At 40.2% G+C, this 12,725-nt stretch overlaps 1 protein-coding gene across 10 annotated transcripts in view; it reads right to left on the bottom strand.

Annotated features, from left to right (window-relative positions):
* The window catches only part of CROT (carnitine O-octanoyltransferase), a 31,752-nt gene extending 19,072 nt beyond the window's left edge, over positions 1-12,680 (bottom strand). For 3 of the 10 annotated variants that reach the window (XM_044424634.1, XM_044424641.1, XM_044424640.1), the window contains exons 1-6: positions 9,211-9,246; positions 8,369-8,492; positions 7,135-7,259; positions 3,832-4,013; positions 3,117-3,241; positions 1,409-1,517 (exon numbers count right to left, since the gene is read on the bottom strand). In XM_044424634.1, the coding sequence (XP_044280569.1) occupies positions 1,409-1,517; positions 3,117-3,241; positions 3,832-4,013; positions 7,135-7,259; positions 8,369-8,483 (656 nt within the window). In that variant the 5' untranslated portion in view covers positions 8,484-8,492; positions 9,211-9,246. Of the gene's footprint in view, positions 1-1,408; positions 1,518-2,857; positions 2,975-3,116; positions 3,242-3,831; positions 4,014-7,134; positions 7,260-8,368; positions 8,524-9,210; positions 9,247-10,459; positions 10,682-12,492 lie in introns of those variants that run through there. The other 7 variants (XM_044424633.1, XM_044424638.1, XM_044424637.1 and 4 more) reach the window with 7 other exon arrangements.
* Positions 12,681-12,725: the final 45 nt, after the last annotated feature.

Below are 12,725 nucleotides of genomic sequence, written 5' to 3'. Positions count from 1 at the left end.
CCCATTTCCCATCACTTCCCCCCTCTGTTAAGACATAACATAAAATCTGTTAAAATCTGTTAAGGAAGAAAAGAAAGGAGAGTTTTCACAGGTTTCTAAATAGTAGCACTAAGCGCCATTATTTGGAAGCACCAAAACAATGCTTCCCCCCTCTGTTTAGTGCTGCAGCAGCATTAGTTTATTGCAATAAGCTGAAGGTGGAATTAAAACTATGCCCTTATCCTTTTTCAACACTAGATCCACAATGGGTCTATAGGACCATGTTGGTACGCGTGTACAAAATGCAAACAAAATGTTTGTTTATTTATAACATTTCTATGCCGCTCCCATCACAACAAAGTCTCGGGGTGGCTCACAACATTCATAAAAAGATACAATTAATAATTTAAAAACTGGTACCATTTTGGCTATGTATTTTAAAATCTATAAATACAATAATAATAAATTAACAGTTAAAATAACTTTTAAATAAAAAGGTCTTCCCCTGGCTTAAGGGAGGTTACTGGTGGCAGTGGTATTTCTTTCGGGTTTCTCCCTAAGCAAATGCGGCACTCCCTTCTGGAGGCTGCCAACTATATTCCTGGACATTTCAGGGCAAGGTAGAGCAGGCAGTAGCAGTTGCCAGGAGGACTCACTGCTATCACGCTTTATGTGAACTCAGGAAAATTGCTCTGGGCCCTTCTGGTTTCTCCCCTCCAGATTTCTCTTCACTAGCAAGTGAGATTTAAATACCAGCTTCCTTTATTTGAATGTTCTCGAAAAAATTGTAATTAAAGCCTGCCTTATGGAGAGCAGAAGCTGACTAATTAAGAGACAATTTTCCTAAACCCCCTCCCCATGTGCACTGAGCAGGAAGCAATAAAAGGGGCAGATGCCGCACAGAGCAATACAGAGGGAAATTTTAAAGGCAAGAGTAAACCCTTAAATGTATCAACATCACTTTGCTTGTCCACACTGGTCAGGGTGGTGCTGCAATCACATTTTGCTGCAAAAAGCTGCCCCCACCCAAATATAAACCACCAAGAGGCTGGGGGGTGGGATGGGGAAGGCAACATAGAAAACAATGGCATGCAATGATCTGACACCAAATGCAACCTGGACTTTTCATAAGAAATGAGTGAACAGATGGGAATTACAGAGAAAAAAGTATGAAGTGTATCTCAGTACAGTCCATAAAATGGTGCTGATATGCACTCCCCATTCACCTCAGTGGGTTTTGCACAGAAGCTGCTTACAAACATTGCTGCTTCTGAATTATTCCCTCAACTGACACAGAAATACTATTTCTAAAGGGTATATGAAGAATGCAAGTGTTAACATGTTGGCTAATTCCAAATGTGTACTTTAAAACAAATTAAGATGTGTAACTTACTTACAAATACTTAATTTGTATTTATTCTAAATATACCTAATGAGCTCTGGTGTGCTCAATATAGTGCCATCATGTACTGCATCAAAAGCAAAAATTCGACCTCGACACAGAGTTACCAAATGAGTTGGGCATTCACCTTCACTTTCTGGAAGAAAAAGAAAGACTATATAAACATGGGTCCTTCAAACAGGGTGCCACGCAGTCATCCTGAAATGCTAGCTAAGGTGTTGCGACAAATCAAGTCAATGCAACAACCTCTTCAAACAACTGCCAACACAGGCACATGGTGGTAAGCCAGGATACTGGGGACTACTATCTTGCTCTGAATAAGTGGTTTGCTAGTGCACACAGTCTGACTTATTCATTTAGAAGCATGAGTTTGCCACTTCCCAGCCAAAAAGGCTCCCATAATACCTTACATATGATCAATTAAACAAGACTTATAATCTTAAAAAAAGACACAAAGGAAAAAGAATATGGAGAGAACTGGGGAGGAGAGTCTTTCAACTGGTGGAAGGGCACTCTCTCTCATCTTTCTCTGTACAGCCTGCTAGAATGGCTACCAGTAGCAATTAAGGGAAGGCAATCTGCTTTCATCTTGGTTTGTTTAAATGCTCACACTAGCTAGAGGGAAAAGCCAAGAACAAATGAACGAATTTTGTGTGCCTTTGCACATAAAACAGGCTGTAGCTTCAATGGGAAGTCAGAAAGGACTATGGGGCTTGGTTAACCAGAAACACAGTGTAGCAATTCAAATGAAGATGCAGGATTTTATCAAATGTTTACCCAGATATCATATTCAGTTCAGTAGAACTTATTCCAAATTCAGTGCTGCAGTCTTGCAGCTCAAATGTATTTATCTTTCCTCAGGAGTAAGTCCTACTACATCCAATGAACCTTACTCAGAAATGTATGCTTAGAATTGCAGCCTTAAAAGGGCATCTAGTTCTGCCTTCTGTTCTTGGTAGGCAGACAAAAATCTATTAAGTTTATGCATCATCCAGACTGGCTTCTAAAGTGCCTTCTGAGATAGATAATAGATGTTGAGAAACCACACCTAACAGAAATATCCATTCGAGGTATATTTTGTACAGAAGTAAATCCCAGTGATTTCAGCAGGACTCTCTCCAAAGTATTTGCTCTCAGCATTACAGTATCGAAAGCAGAAAAGTCATCTAGGATTTGAGCCAGTCAAAGCTATTCAGTCCTCCAGGGGAACTGTCTCTCTGTGAACATGAATCCTAATTCCATGTTTTATGAAAGTTCTTTGACTACTGCATTCAGAATCAGAATAAGGCTGTGCTGTACTAGCTGGAATATTTCTGGTATGACTTCAATCCTAAGATTTATTATAATCTTTTCCAACATGGTGTCCTCCAAATGCTTTGCATTTATATCCTGCCTTTTTTTCCTTTTGTGATCAATCCAAGGCGTCTTGCGTAGCTCCATTTATCTTCCCAACAACAATCTTGTGAGATTGAGTAAGAGTCTGTTGGGTGAGAATCTGGCCCAAAATCATCCCATGAGCTTCAAGGCTGAGTAGGAACTAGAACCCAGACGGCCCAGGTCCCCAGTCCGGCACTTCAACCACCATACCAAAACCTGAGAAGCAAACAGAGCAAACCTATACATTTCTGCTCAGTTGGTACTGGGTATGTGAATAGAAGATGCAGCTAAAATGTACTTGCTCAGTGTTTTATCTATACATTGGCCATTGTACAGTCTAGTCAGGCTCTTGGTTTACCTGTCCTGAAATAATTGACAATGGAATCTTGGGCAATTCCTGGAATCTTGCAGGTGCAAAACAGCATTTGGAACTGGTTCATGTCCAGAGGTATATTGTCAGATTTATTCACAGGCAATTTTTCCCTGTAATAAAGACAAGAAAATGTGTAAGATTTTGCAGTTTTATTGAAAAGTATGTTATAATTAGAGTCTAAATGACTACTATACTGATATTGAGAAGATATCTTTCCTTAATAAGAATGGCAAGTGTTCTGAAGGAGGATTACCTTTCTGTGTAGTACAAGAGTTGGATCAGGTGTTTTTAATTAGCAAAGTGTCCTCTCTTCTTTCCGTTTATGCAAACCATAACCAGGGCCCATGCATACTCATTTGAAAACAGTGGCATTGTGTTCAGTGAAACTTATTTCAGTATGCAAGCCTTACTCTATAGGATAGGAAGCTGATCTTGTGTTTGAAAAATCTGACCTTAGGTCAGAGAACTGGACTTCATGGCGTTTGTGCTCCTCTCATAATATGTTACTAACAATTGAATCCTATACTTAAAATTAAACCACACTAAGTTTATTGGGGATTCCTTCCTGGTAACTGGACATAGAATTGAAATCCCAAACAATTAAATAGGACTGTATTTATAAATAAACTTAGGCACACAATGTGAGCAGTATTTGTGCATAGTTATAAGAAATACTACATAGTGCTTTAAATTTTCTTACGTTCTGATTAGTTCCCAGAATTTCAAGGTAAGCCATGTGGTTATGGATGCTCTTTCTATCTGGGATCCTTCTTTCAGAGGCCAGTAATGTTCAATGTAAGGACCTGGCCCTCCAAAATTGTAATAAATTTGTGTTGAGAAACGTGCATCAAGATAAGCCACATTCAGCCACCATTCCTCCAGCTGAAAAGAAAAAGCAATTAGCAAAGTAAGGAGTTCTTAGCATAGCTATGTTATTTATTTAGATTTGTGTCCTATCCCACAGCCTCTTGGATATGTACTAGTACTACATTGCTGAAATCTGAAGTACTTTGGCACATCCAAAAAGAGATGGACAAATATGGTGGACTCCGTTTGGAACAAAGGAACTTGTAAAAGCATTTTCTGACTTGGTACTGTGGTTTGCTGGTCAGAGAGAGTAAGTTTTGAAAATCTAGCATTCCAAGAGCAATTCTTTGGATCAGAGCCTGAAGAAAGTAATCAAAGTTTCTTTTTGAAATATATTTTAGAAGCTTACTTGCCTGGCTGGTTGGAGAATTTACTTCCCTGGCTAGTTGGGGAATGCTGGGAACTGTAGGCCTTTTTCCCCGATCGAAATGTGTGTAAGATTGAACCCTCAGGGGTATACTTCCTGCATGTGAAAATCAGCCACTTATCTCATATAGAGAATCCAGCAATGGTGTGTTGCTCTTTCCCCTCTTTTTGTTTTTACACTTACATTTGTAAAGAGAATCTGAATCAGAAATCATATTTCCAACTGGTAGCATATCTTTTATGAATATAGTATGAATTTTCATTACTAAAACAAGCATGAAAATATAAAGCCCCTAATATAAAATTAGAAACCCAGTGTGCTCCAAAATATTTGCCAATTCTCAATCTCTCACCACAAAATTAAACTGAATTGCAGAGATATAACATGCATGATCATCTCAGGTCTAAACTAGTTTTTAATATCAGAAGTGTGAACTTTACAAATTCTTGTGCATAAAAATTGAAACTTCACTTGAAACTATCTCCACCTTCTACAGTTCCATAATATAATTCAAACAATATATGAGAAGAATTTGTTCCTGGATATTAAATGTATGAACATGGTTCAAACAGGTAAAATACCAGACAGCAATACTCCACTTTAAAGATTTGCATAAAATGGATTTTTAATGTAGGACTTGAATTACAGCCAGATAGCCTATACTTGATCAGACTGAAATTACTTTGGCTCCTTATAGCTGGCTCCACAATCTAATGAAGATGATGCTTTCATTTTGCATCAATTTATGCTGCAATTCTGTGCACATTTACTTAGGAGATGAGTCCTGCTATGTCCACTGAACACAGCAGTACTTAAATATGTTTAGCGTAAACATGCATATGATTACAGTGGTGCATCATACTTCGAACTTAATTCATTTCAGGAGGCCATTTAAAGTCTGAATCATTTGAAGTCTGAATTAATTTTCCCCATTAGAAACTGAATTAATCCTTTCCTTGACCCTAAACAATACCAATTTCAATAAACTTGAACAGCAAATACGGCCTCCTGAAATGAATTAAGTTCAAAGTGAGGAGAGGTTATATATGAGGGGTGGTCAAAAATGCAGTGAATGTTTAAATTAAAAAAAATTACAATAAAGGACACTTTGCCATTAATTCCCCTCAAAATACTTCCCCGCACTTCGAACACACCTATCCTGTTGTTCTTTGCCACTTTCTGAAGCAGTTCTGGAAGTCCTCTTTCATGAGTGTCTTTAGTTGCACTGTCATGGCTGCCTCGATATTCTGAATCAATTCAAAATGCACATCGCTTCTACAATGGCAATTTATGTCAAATAAAAACATTACAGTGTGTCCTCATCCACGTTATTTACCTGATCTGACACTCTGCAACATCTGGCTTGTCCCCAGAGTCAAAATGACCATGAAAGGTAAACGTTTTGAATCAATTCAGGAACAAGGAGCAAAGGACTAAACATGCGAGCGTGCAGGGAGGGTGCAGAGAGCGTGGCTCCACACTCCGCCTGCTCACTGTTCACAAAGACAGAGAAGATGCTCTGGTGACCTGCTGCGCAGAGTCAGAACGTGGCAAGGAGAGCCTCCTTCCTCTCCTCCCTCTAATGGAGGGGGAAATGGTGCTCCCTCAAGTGCAGTGTGACCAGGAGCTGCCTATAGTTGCCACTGCAACCCAACTGGGACCTTGCGCCGGCACGCATCCCACTTCTCCATCTCCCTCCCGACCTCAGAGCCAAGTGGCACCTCCGCAAAGTCTTGTGCAAGTTCAGGTGAGGAGAGGTGAAAGAACTCGGCTCAGTGTACTACGCTATGCAGCACTGTGTGCTTGCTTCAGAAAGTGGCAAGAATGATGGGATAAGTGTGTTCGAAAGGAGGGGGAGCATTTTGAAGGGGATTAATGGCAATGTGTCTTTTACTCTAATTTTTTAAAATTTAAACATTCACCATATTTTTTGATCACGCCTCATATATAACCAAACAATAAATTGGAAAAAAGCACTGCAAATGCAAGGGATGACTTGGATGCAGAATAGATGACATTTTTGCTGCAACTACATTTTTTTCACTTTGTTTGCAGTTTGAATGTAGAAGCATTGTTCAAACTGTACTCTGTTCATGCTACTGCGTTGAGTGAGACTAAAATTAGACTATATCCAAGTATTATGGACTGACTTGGATTTAGTCTAATCTCAGTCTCATCAAAGAGAGCAGGTGACTGATCAGTAAACACATGCACTCGGTTTCCACACAGAAGAGGGTATGATCCTGGAGTCTCTGCTATCATGGATGATTCTCCACTGGGAATAGAAATGCACTACTATAGGTAAGGGCCAAATTATTGAAACATTACATTTATATCCAACCTTTCTTCTTTTTGCAAGGAATCTAAGATAGCTTACATCAGGGGTCTCAAACTCGTGGCCCACGGGCCAATTGCTGGGACAGGCGGGGCATGGGGGAGGGGCCCTGCGGCCTTCAAAGCACTGGCAGCGCCCGGGCCGGCCTCCGGATGAGCGGCCCACCACCACCACGGGGGTGGAATACTTGGTGCGGCCCAGCCTCACCCAGACTCTACTTCCAGCGGCCCCCAGGTAAGTTGAGTCTGAGACCCCTGGCTTACATAGTTCTTCTCCACTGCATTTTATCATCACAATGAACGTATGAGGTAGGTAAGTCTAGATATTTCTAAAACATAATCCTTGAATTATTTCTTGCCTATTATTACATGTTAGAAATCCAGTGTCAGTATGAAAATGGATGGAGAAACATTCAGGCTTTCTTAAAAACATACCCAATTCCTTTTCACTTTAGCTCTTTGAAGTAGTTTTTGCTGTAGTTCCTTTCCAATTCCATTTTCAAATCTTTTTACTATGTCTTGAGTTCTCTGATATTCTTCTTGATTTAGGAAAGGTCTCACTGTAAAGCACAAAGGTTTATTTCAAGAAAAATTATTTGAATATGTTAACTTTCTTCTTCAAGCTGTATTTATGGTTCAAAGCTTTTTAGAAAAAAGTAGATTGCTACAGGTGATAGTTTGTAGGGCCATTAAATTTAAATGAGACTCTGAATTAACCATAGTGATAGTTTACACAAGCACATTCAGATCATATTAAATGAGGGCTTGCAGGTGTGAACACCCTATGAAAGATTAATCAAATGAAACAATATTTTTTTAAGCAGCTCTGATTTTTTAAAAAAATTGTGATACAATTTTTACATAAAATAAACCAGTATCTCATACCAGCCAGCAACAAATCATGCAATTAGCTCACAGTAGGCAAGAAATTAGTAATCATGTGAAGCAGATACCTGAGTGAACTAGCCCACAAAGTCATGAGTCACTGCAAACTCAAAATAAATGGCAAGATCATAGCAAGCCCAGAGAGGAACCAGTGATTAGTAAAAGAAGAGCCAGTAAATCATTTTTTAAAACTACAGCAGTCCAACAAAGTGAAGCACTATATTTTATATTTCTACTTTTTTGAATTGTTGTTTGGAGAAATAAAATAACAGAATTCCAATAGGAAAGTATACTCTGTAAATTCTTCCTTAAGAAGAAGATTAATAATGCTGGGCTGAAAAAGTTTGCTAACTTATTTCTTGTAAAATGTTTATACATATTGCACTGAAAGGACACTGAATGATAATGCTAACCGAAAATACTGGCATAAAAACACAAAGTTCAGTCATGCACATAGGAATGGAACTCCCATCATCCCTAACTAGCATAGCTGATGGGGAAGGATGATATATTTTTGTTGTATTTATTGTTATGATTTATTTATGTTGTAAGCTGTCCTGGGACATTTATATAGGATGAGGTAACAATATTGTAAATAAAATACATAAATAAATATCAGCTGTCATCCATTGTCTGCAAGGCAACAAGTTGTCCACTCTGCCATAGTCCCAAAACCTCAAATACCTTTAGCTTTTAACATATATAAAGATAAAGCAAGTATCATTTCTATCAGTTACTTCCACCACCTTAGAATTTATTAAGTGATCATTACAAAACGACATACCTGAATCAAGGTATTTCTTTAAAGACTCATGAAGAGCAGGAACTGGCAGTGAAGGCAGAGAGCTCTGGTACTGAAATGTACGCTCTTCAGAAGAATCAGTCACTTGGTTTTCCATAATGTTGATCTACAGGAAGCAGTATTTTAGTGTCTGAAACCTGTAATTGATTTTATTCCATATTTTTGGTATTAATGAATTTTACTTCTCTCTTATACTTCAAATTGTTTTTATGTATGACAGCCATAAAAAGAAACACATTATCTGTCATATGCACATCAGGCCAGTCACCCTCCTGATTCCAGCAACCCTAAAACAGGTCATGGGTTCTGACTGATTTGTCAGCTACTCCAGCCACCCATCCTCAGCAAGTACACCCATAACAAGCCATGTTCAACAGGGGCAATTACGGAAATCATGTGGCACACAAAAGGATGATTAATAACTCACTATGACTTACTAACCATCTCTCCATGTGTGTAAACCTAGTCATTGACACTTGCGGAATTCACAGAAACTCTGATTATTATTGTTTTGTTAATGGAGAAATAGCATTATTTTTCTGTGTTTGGCTGGTCATAGAATAATGAGAAACAGTAACAGAACTGCTTGTAATTCTAATGATTTTGAACAAATCAGTAATCAGAATGCTCCCATAACTGGGATCTAACAACATATGGAATGGCAGCTACCAATGACCAGAGCTTTTGGAGCCTGTGTAAATTGCTTCCTTTGTCAGCTATGCAAAACAAACCAGTTTTTCTCCTCAAGTTAACTGTCAGTAATACTATGATCCTTCCTTTACATTCACAAGACTATTGCCCCTGTACCGTCAACAGATACATACCTGGGAAATTGAGTCCAGCTTTGTGGAGAAAGAATGCTGTATATTTGGATGGAATACAGCAGAAGTTCACTTGTTAGATATGCTTGGAGGTAGAAATGAAAGTCTACCCAGAAATACTTGTTGGCCATGAGGCCGTGAATTCTTGAGGCAGCCCCTAGCCTCTCCAAACCTCAATTCTAGTTCCGGCACATACAAAATTTATTTTCCAGGGCTTTATATTTTCCCATGGAATAAAAGCTAATTCATAAGTTCATTAGTAAAAATGAAAGAAAGGCAACTGCAATACAATATTAGGCAAGCTTGGCTGTGTCAAAGATGTAATCAATGTTTTGCAGGTGATTATCTTACATAGGCATGTGAGAGAATACATGACAGAACAGATGTCACAGAAATATATGCAAGTCTGAGTCAAACTGAAATAACAATAGCAAAATTAAAAGTGCCCCAACCAGCTCAGTGGGACAGTTGAATGTTGAAACAGATGAATAATGTCAGCATATTATACACAGTTCTTTGAGCTGCTAAATTAATTACTGTGTTAATAATTTTCAGTACATTACATTTATATCACATTAACTGTGCTTACTTTTCCCTCAAATATTCCAAGTCAAATATTTGTGTGACCTTGGATAATACTTTTTTTTTAGCTTTGTTTACAAAATGTAAGTAAAATAAACATGCTGAATTAGATTTGTCTTGGTGAGAGGTGGGCAATTAGTCATCTTTCATATGTTTTAAAGGCCTGTTTCCATTAATTCTAGGCAGCATAATCAATGGCAAGGGATGATGATGAGAGATATAGCCCAAAACTTCTAGAAGTCTGCAAGTTGCCAACCCCTACTTTAGGGCATTATAATTTTTTCAGGGGTATATGACCCTAATTTGCACTATAACATTTTCCAACAAAACCTAAAAATGTTCCAATGCAAGTAACTATTTTTCCCATTCAAAATTTTCTGGAAAACTTAAATTACTGACATATGCTTCTGTGCAGGAATTCAGTGGTACATTGGCTCATGAACTTAATCCGTTCCACGACTCTGGTCACGACCCAAACTGGTTATGAACCAAGTCAAATTTCCCTATAAGGTTCAATGTAAATAAGGTTAATCTGTTCTGCAACTATTTTTTTTTTACTCACAAAAATTTGAAGCAAAGCGACAAAGAACAACGAAGATTGCTGTCATCACCCCACACCCCCAGCATGAACGTGGCCATCTCCCCCGTCCCAGCACAACCGCAATCGCACCTGTGTTTCCTGCATGAGTGAGATCGCAGTCACAGACGAGTGCGGAGTGCGATCGCGGTTGCACTTGGGCAGGGAGGACGGGCGTGATCCTGGCCATCTCCCCTGCACCCCCTGAGCATGATCGCAGCCTCCGGAATTCAGGATACAGAGAATCCTGAGGCTTCTCCAGTCTCCTTTCCTTCTCCTCCAAAATGCTTCTGTTAGATGATCCAAATAGTACATCTAGCAAAAATGCAGAGCATGAGGATGGGGAGACAGAGATTCACCACACCTCCCACCATGCATAGTATACTCAAGCTTCCAAGTCTTGGGCCTTATAAGTATCAACAGCACCCTTAGTTATGCGAAGAGGGTGCAAGCTTCAAGGGGATAGGATCTACTTCTCTCACATTTTGCCAGAGGATCTCACATTTTGCCAGACTTTAAAATCATACTTGAGCATTAAGATAACATTGCTTTTCAGTTCAGCCAGGTCTATGACTGCAATACTGTTAACAGGTGCAGTAGAAACTTATTGACCAGTACCTGTAACATCACTGTGAATAGCAGGCACATGGCTCTCTCCCCTCACAAATGATCATACTGTTTTATACCTAAAAGATTTTAAAGCATTGCTTACATATTTTTAATACATGTTTCTTTCACATTTCCTGCCTCTTGTACTTCCTAGGTTAATGAAGTACTCTAGAGAATCCGAAAGCTTTGGGGACATTTTAATCAGTTCTAGTTCTTCCCATTTTGGATTTTTTTTTACTCACAGATCAGCTATTATTTGGAGGACCATTATTCCTCCAAAGTACATGTCATAATTTCTCCTAGTAGAACTTGTTCCTCCATTCTCTTCCCTCTCTTTGCTATTAACAGGTTACTGTGCCAAAAGTCACCAGAGCTGTTCATTTTTATTGATTTAATGATGCATCATGTTTGCCCATCTTCAGTGGTAAAGTGAAGCCAGGGTTTGTATATTGGCACTTTTTGATAGCAGGGACACTGATGTCTAACCTCAGAATTCCCTCCTCCACCTTAGCTTTGGGTAAGTGGGCGGGAGATTACTTTTCCCTAGCACAGTATATATAACTGAGCTATCTCTGTTCGAATACTTAGAGAATTTTTAAAAATGGTAATTAGTGTATAAATTTAATTAATAAATGAAGCAATGTACTTTGGAGTATCCTGGCCTTGAATGGACATTTCAAGCAGAGAATTGCTGAAGAATACAGTTGCCTGGAATTCCGGACTCTCCTTAGAAGCAAAGTTATCAGGATGTTCAGGATGGGCACCCACACTTAAAAAATTACCACTACATCACTGCCCATGGCATCACCATTCCCAATAAAACGCCTTGTCTGCATTTGACGAAATCAGCGGTAGAAAATGACTCATAATGTCCTCATGCTGGGAGATTACTTTGTCCCTGACAGCTTAACTGCTACTATTTCTTCTTTATACACCACATAATACCTCCTAAGTGCGGTAGGAAAAGTAAACACAAAAGCAAACAAGGCGTTCCGTATCATTTGTTTTTCAGCTCAAGCAATGGGAGCTGAATACAGCAAATATGCCTTGGCATAACTTCTAGTTTTTAGAGCGAAGAGGCCTCTAGTCTTCCAGAGCTGAGTAACGAAGTGCCACAAACTTCTCGTGCGCGTGTGCACGGAAGTTTTTAAGTAACTCTAATTGCTCCTCTTGTCTGAACAAGGACCTGTTGCTTTAATCCTACTAGCATTGCCTAGCTGAGCATAACGGCGCGGGCGTCTTCTGCGTGTGCTTGCTCGCTCAGAAGGCACTTGCCCCGGCGGCCATGGAGGGCCGGGCACCTACTATTGTTAGAAGCCCTGCACAGCCACAGGCAGCTATGGGGGCGGCTAACGGGGAGGGATCAGAAAGGCAGCGGGCAGAATTCAAGAGCCGTCGTCACCGGCCCTGCCGCACTTTGGGGCACGATTCCTGCCCACCCCGCCGGCCGCCGCCCACCCCACCCCACCCCTCCATGCCTGAGCTGGGGCGCCTCTCGGCGACTTGCCCCCACCCACCTCATCGCCCAGGCCTGTTTGCCTGTTTGCCGCGGGCTCCTGAGGCGTAGGCGCGGGTCCCTCTTCGCCCCGCGATCTCCCGTCACAACAGTGAAAAAGAGACCGAGGCTTCGCTTCCCTCGACTTTTACCCGACTTCCAAGCCCAGGGAAGCGGAGGAGGAACTGCCAACGCTTGGCGGTGCCCTCCGAGGAGGAGCCGGCGACGAGGAGGTCGGGCTTAAGCCACCTGGGC

Source organism: Varanus komodoensis, unplaced genomic scaffold (genome assembly GCF_004798865.1).
Source record: "Varanus komodoensis strain SLA01 unplaced genomic scaffold, ASM479886v1 scaffold15, whole genome shotgun sequence".
Taxonomy (NCBI): domain Eukaryota; kingdom Metazoa; phylum Chordata; class Lepidosauria; order Squamata; family Varanidae; genus Varanus; species Varanus komodoensis.
This window is presented reverse-complemented; position numbering and strand designations above follow the sequence as displayed.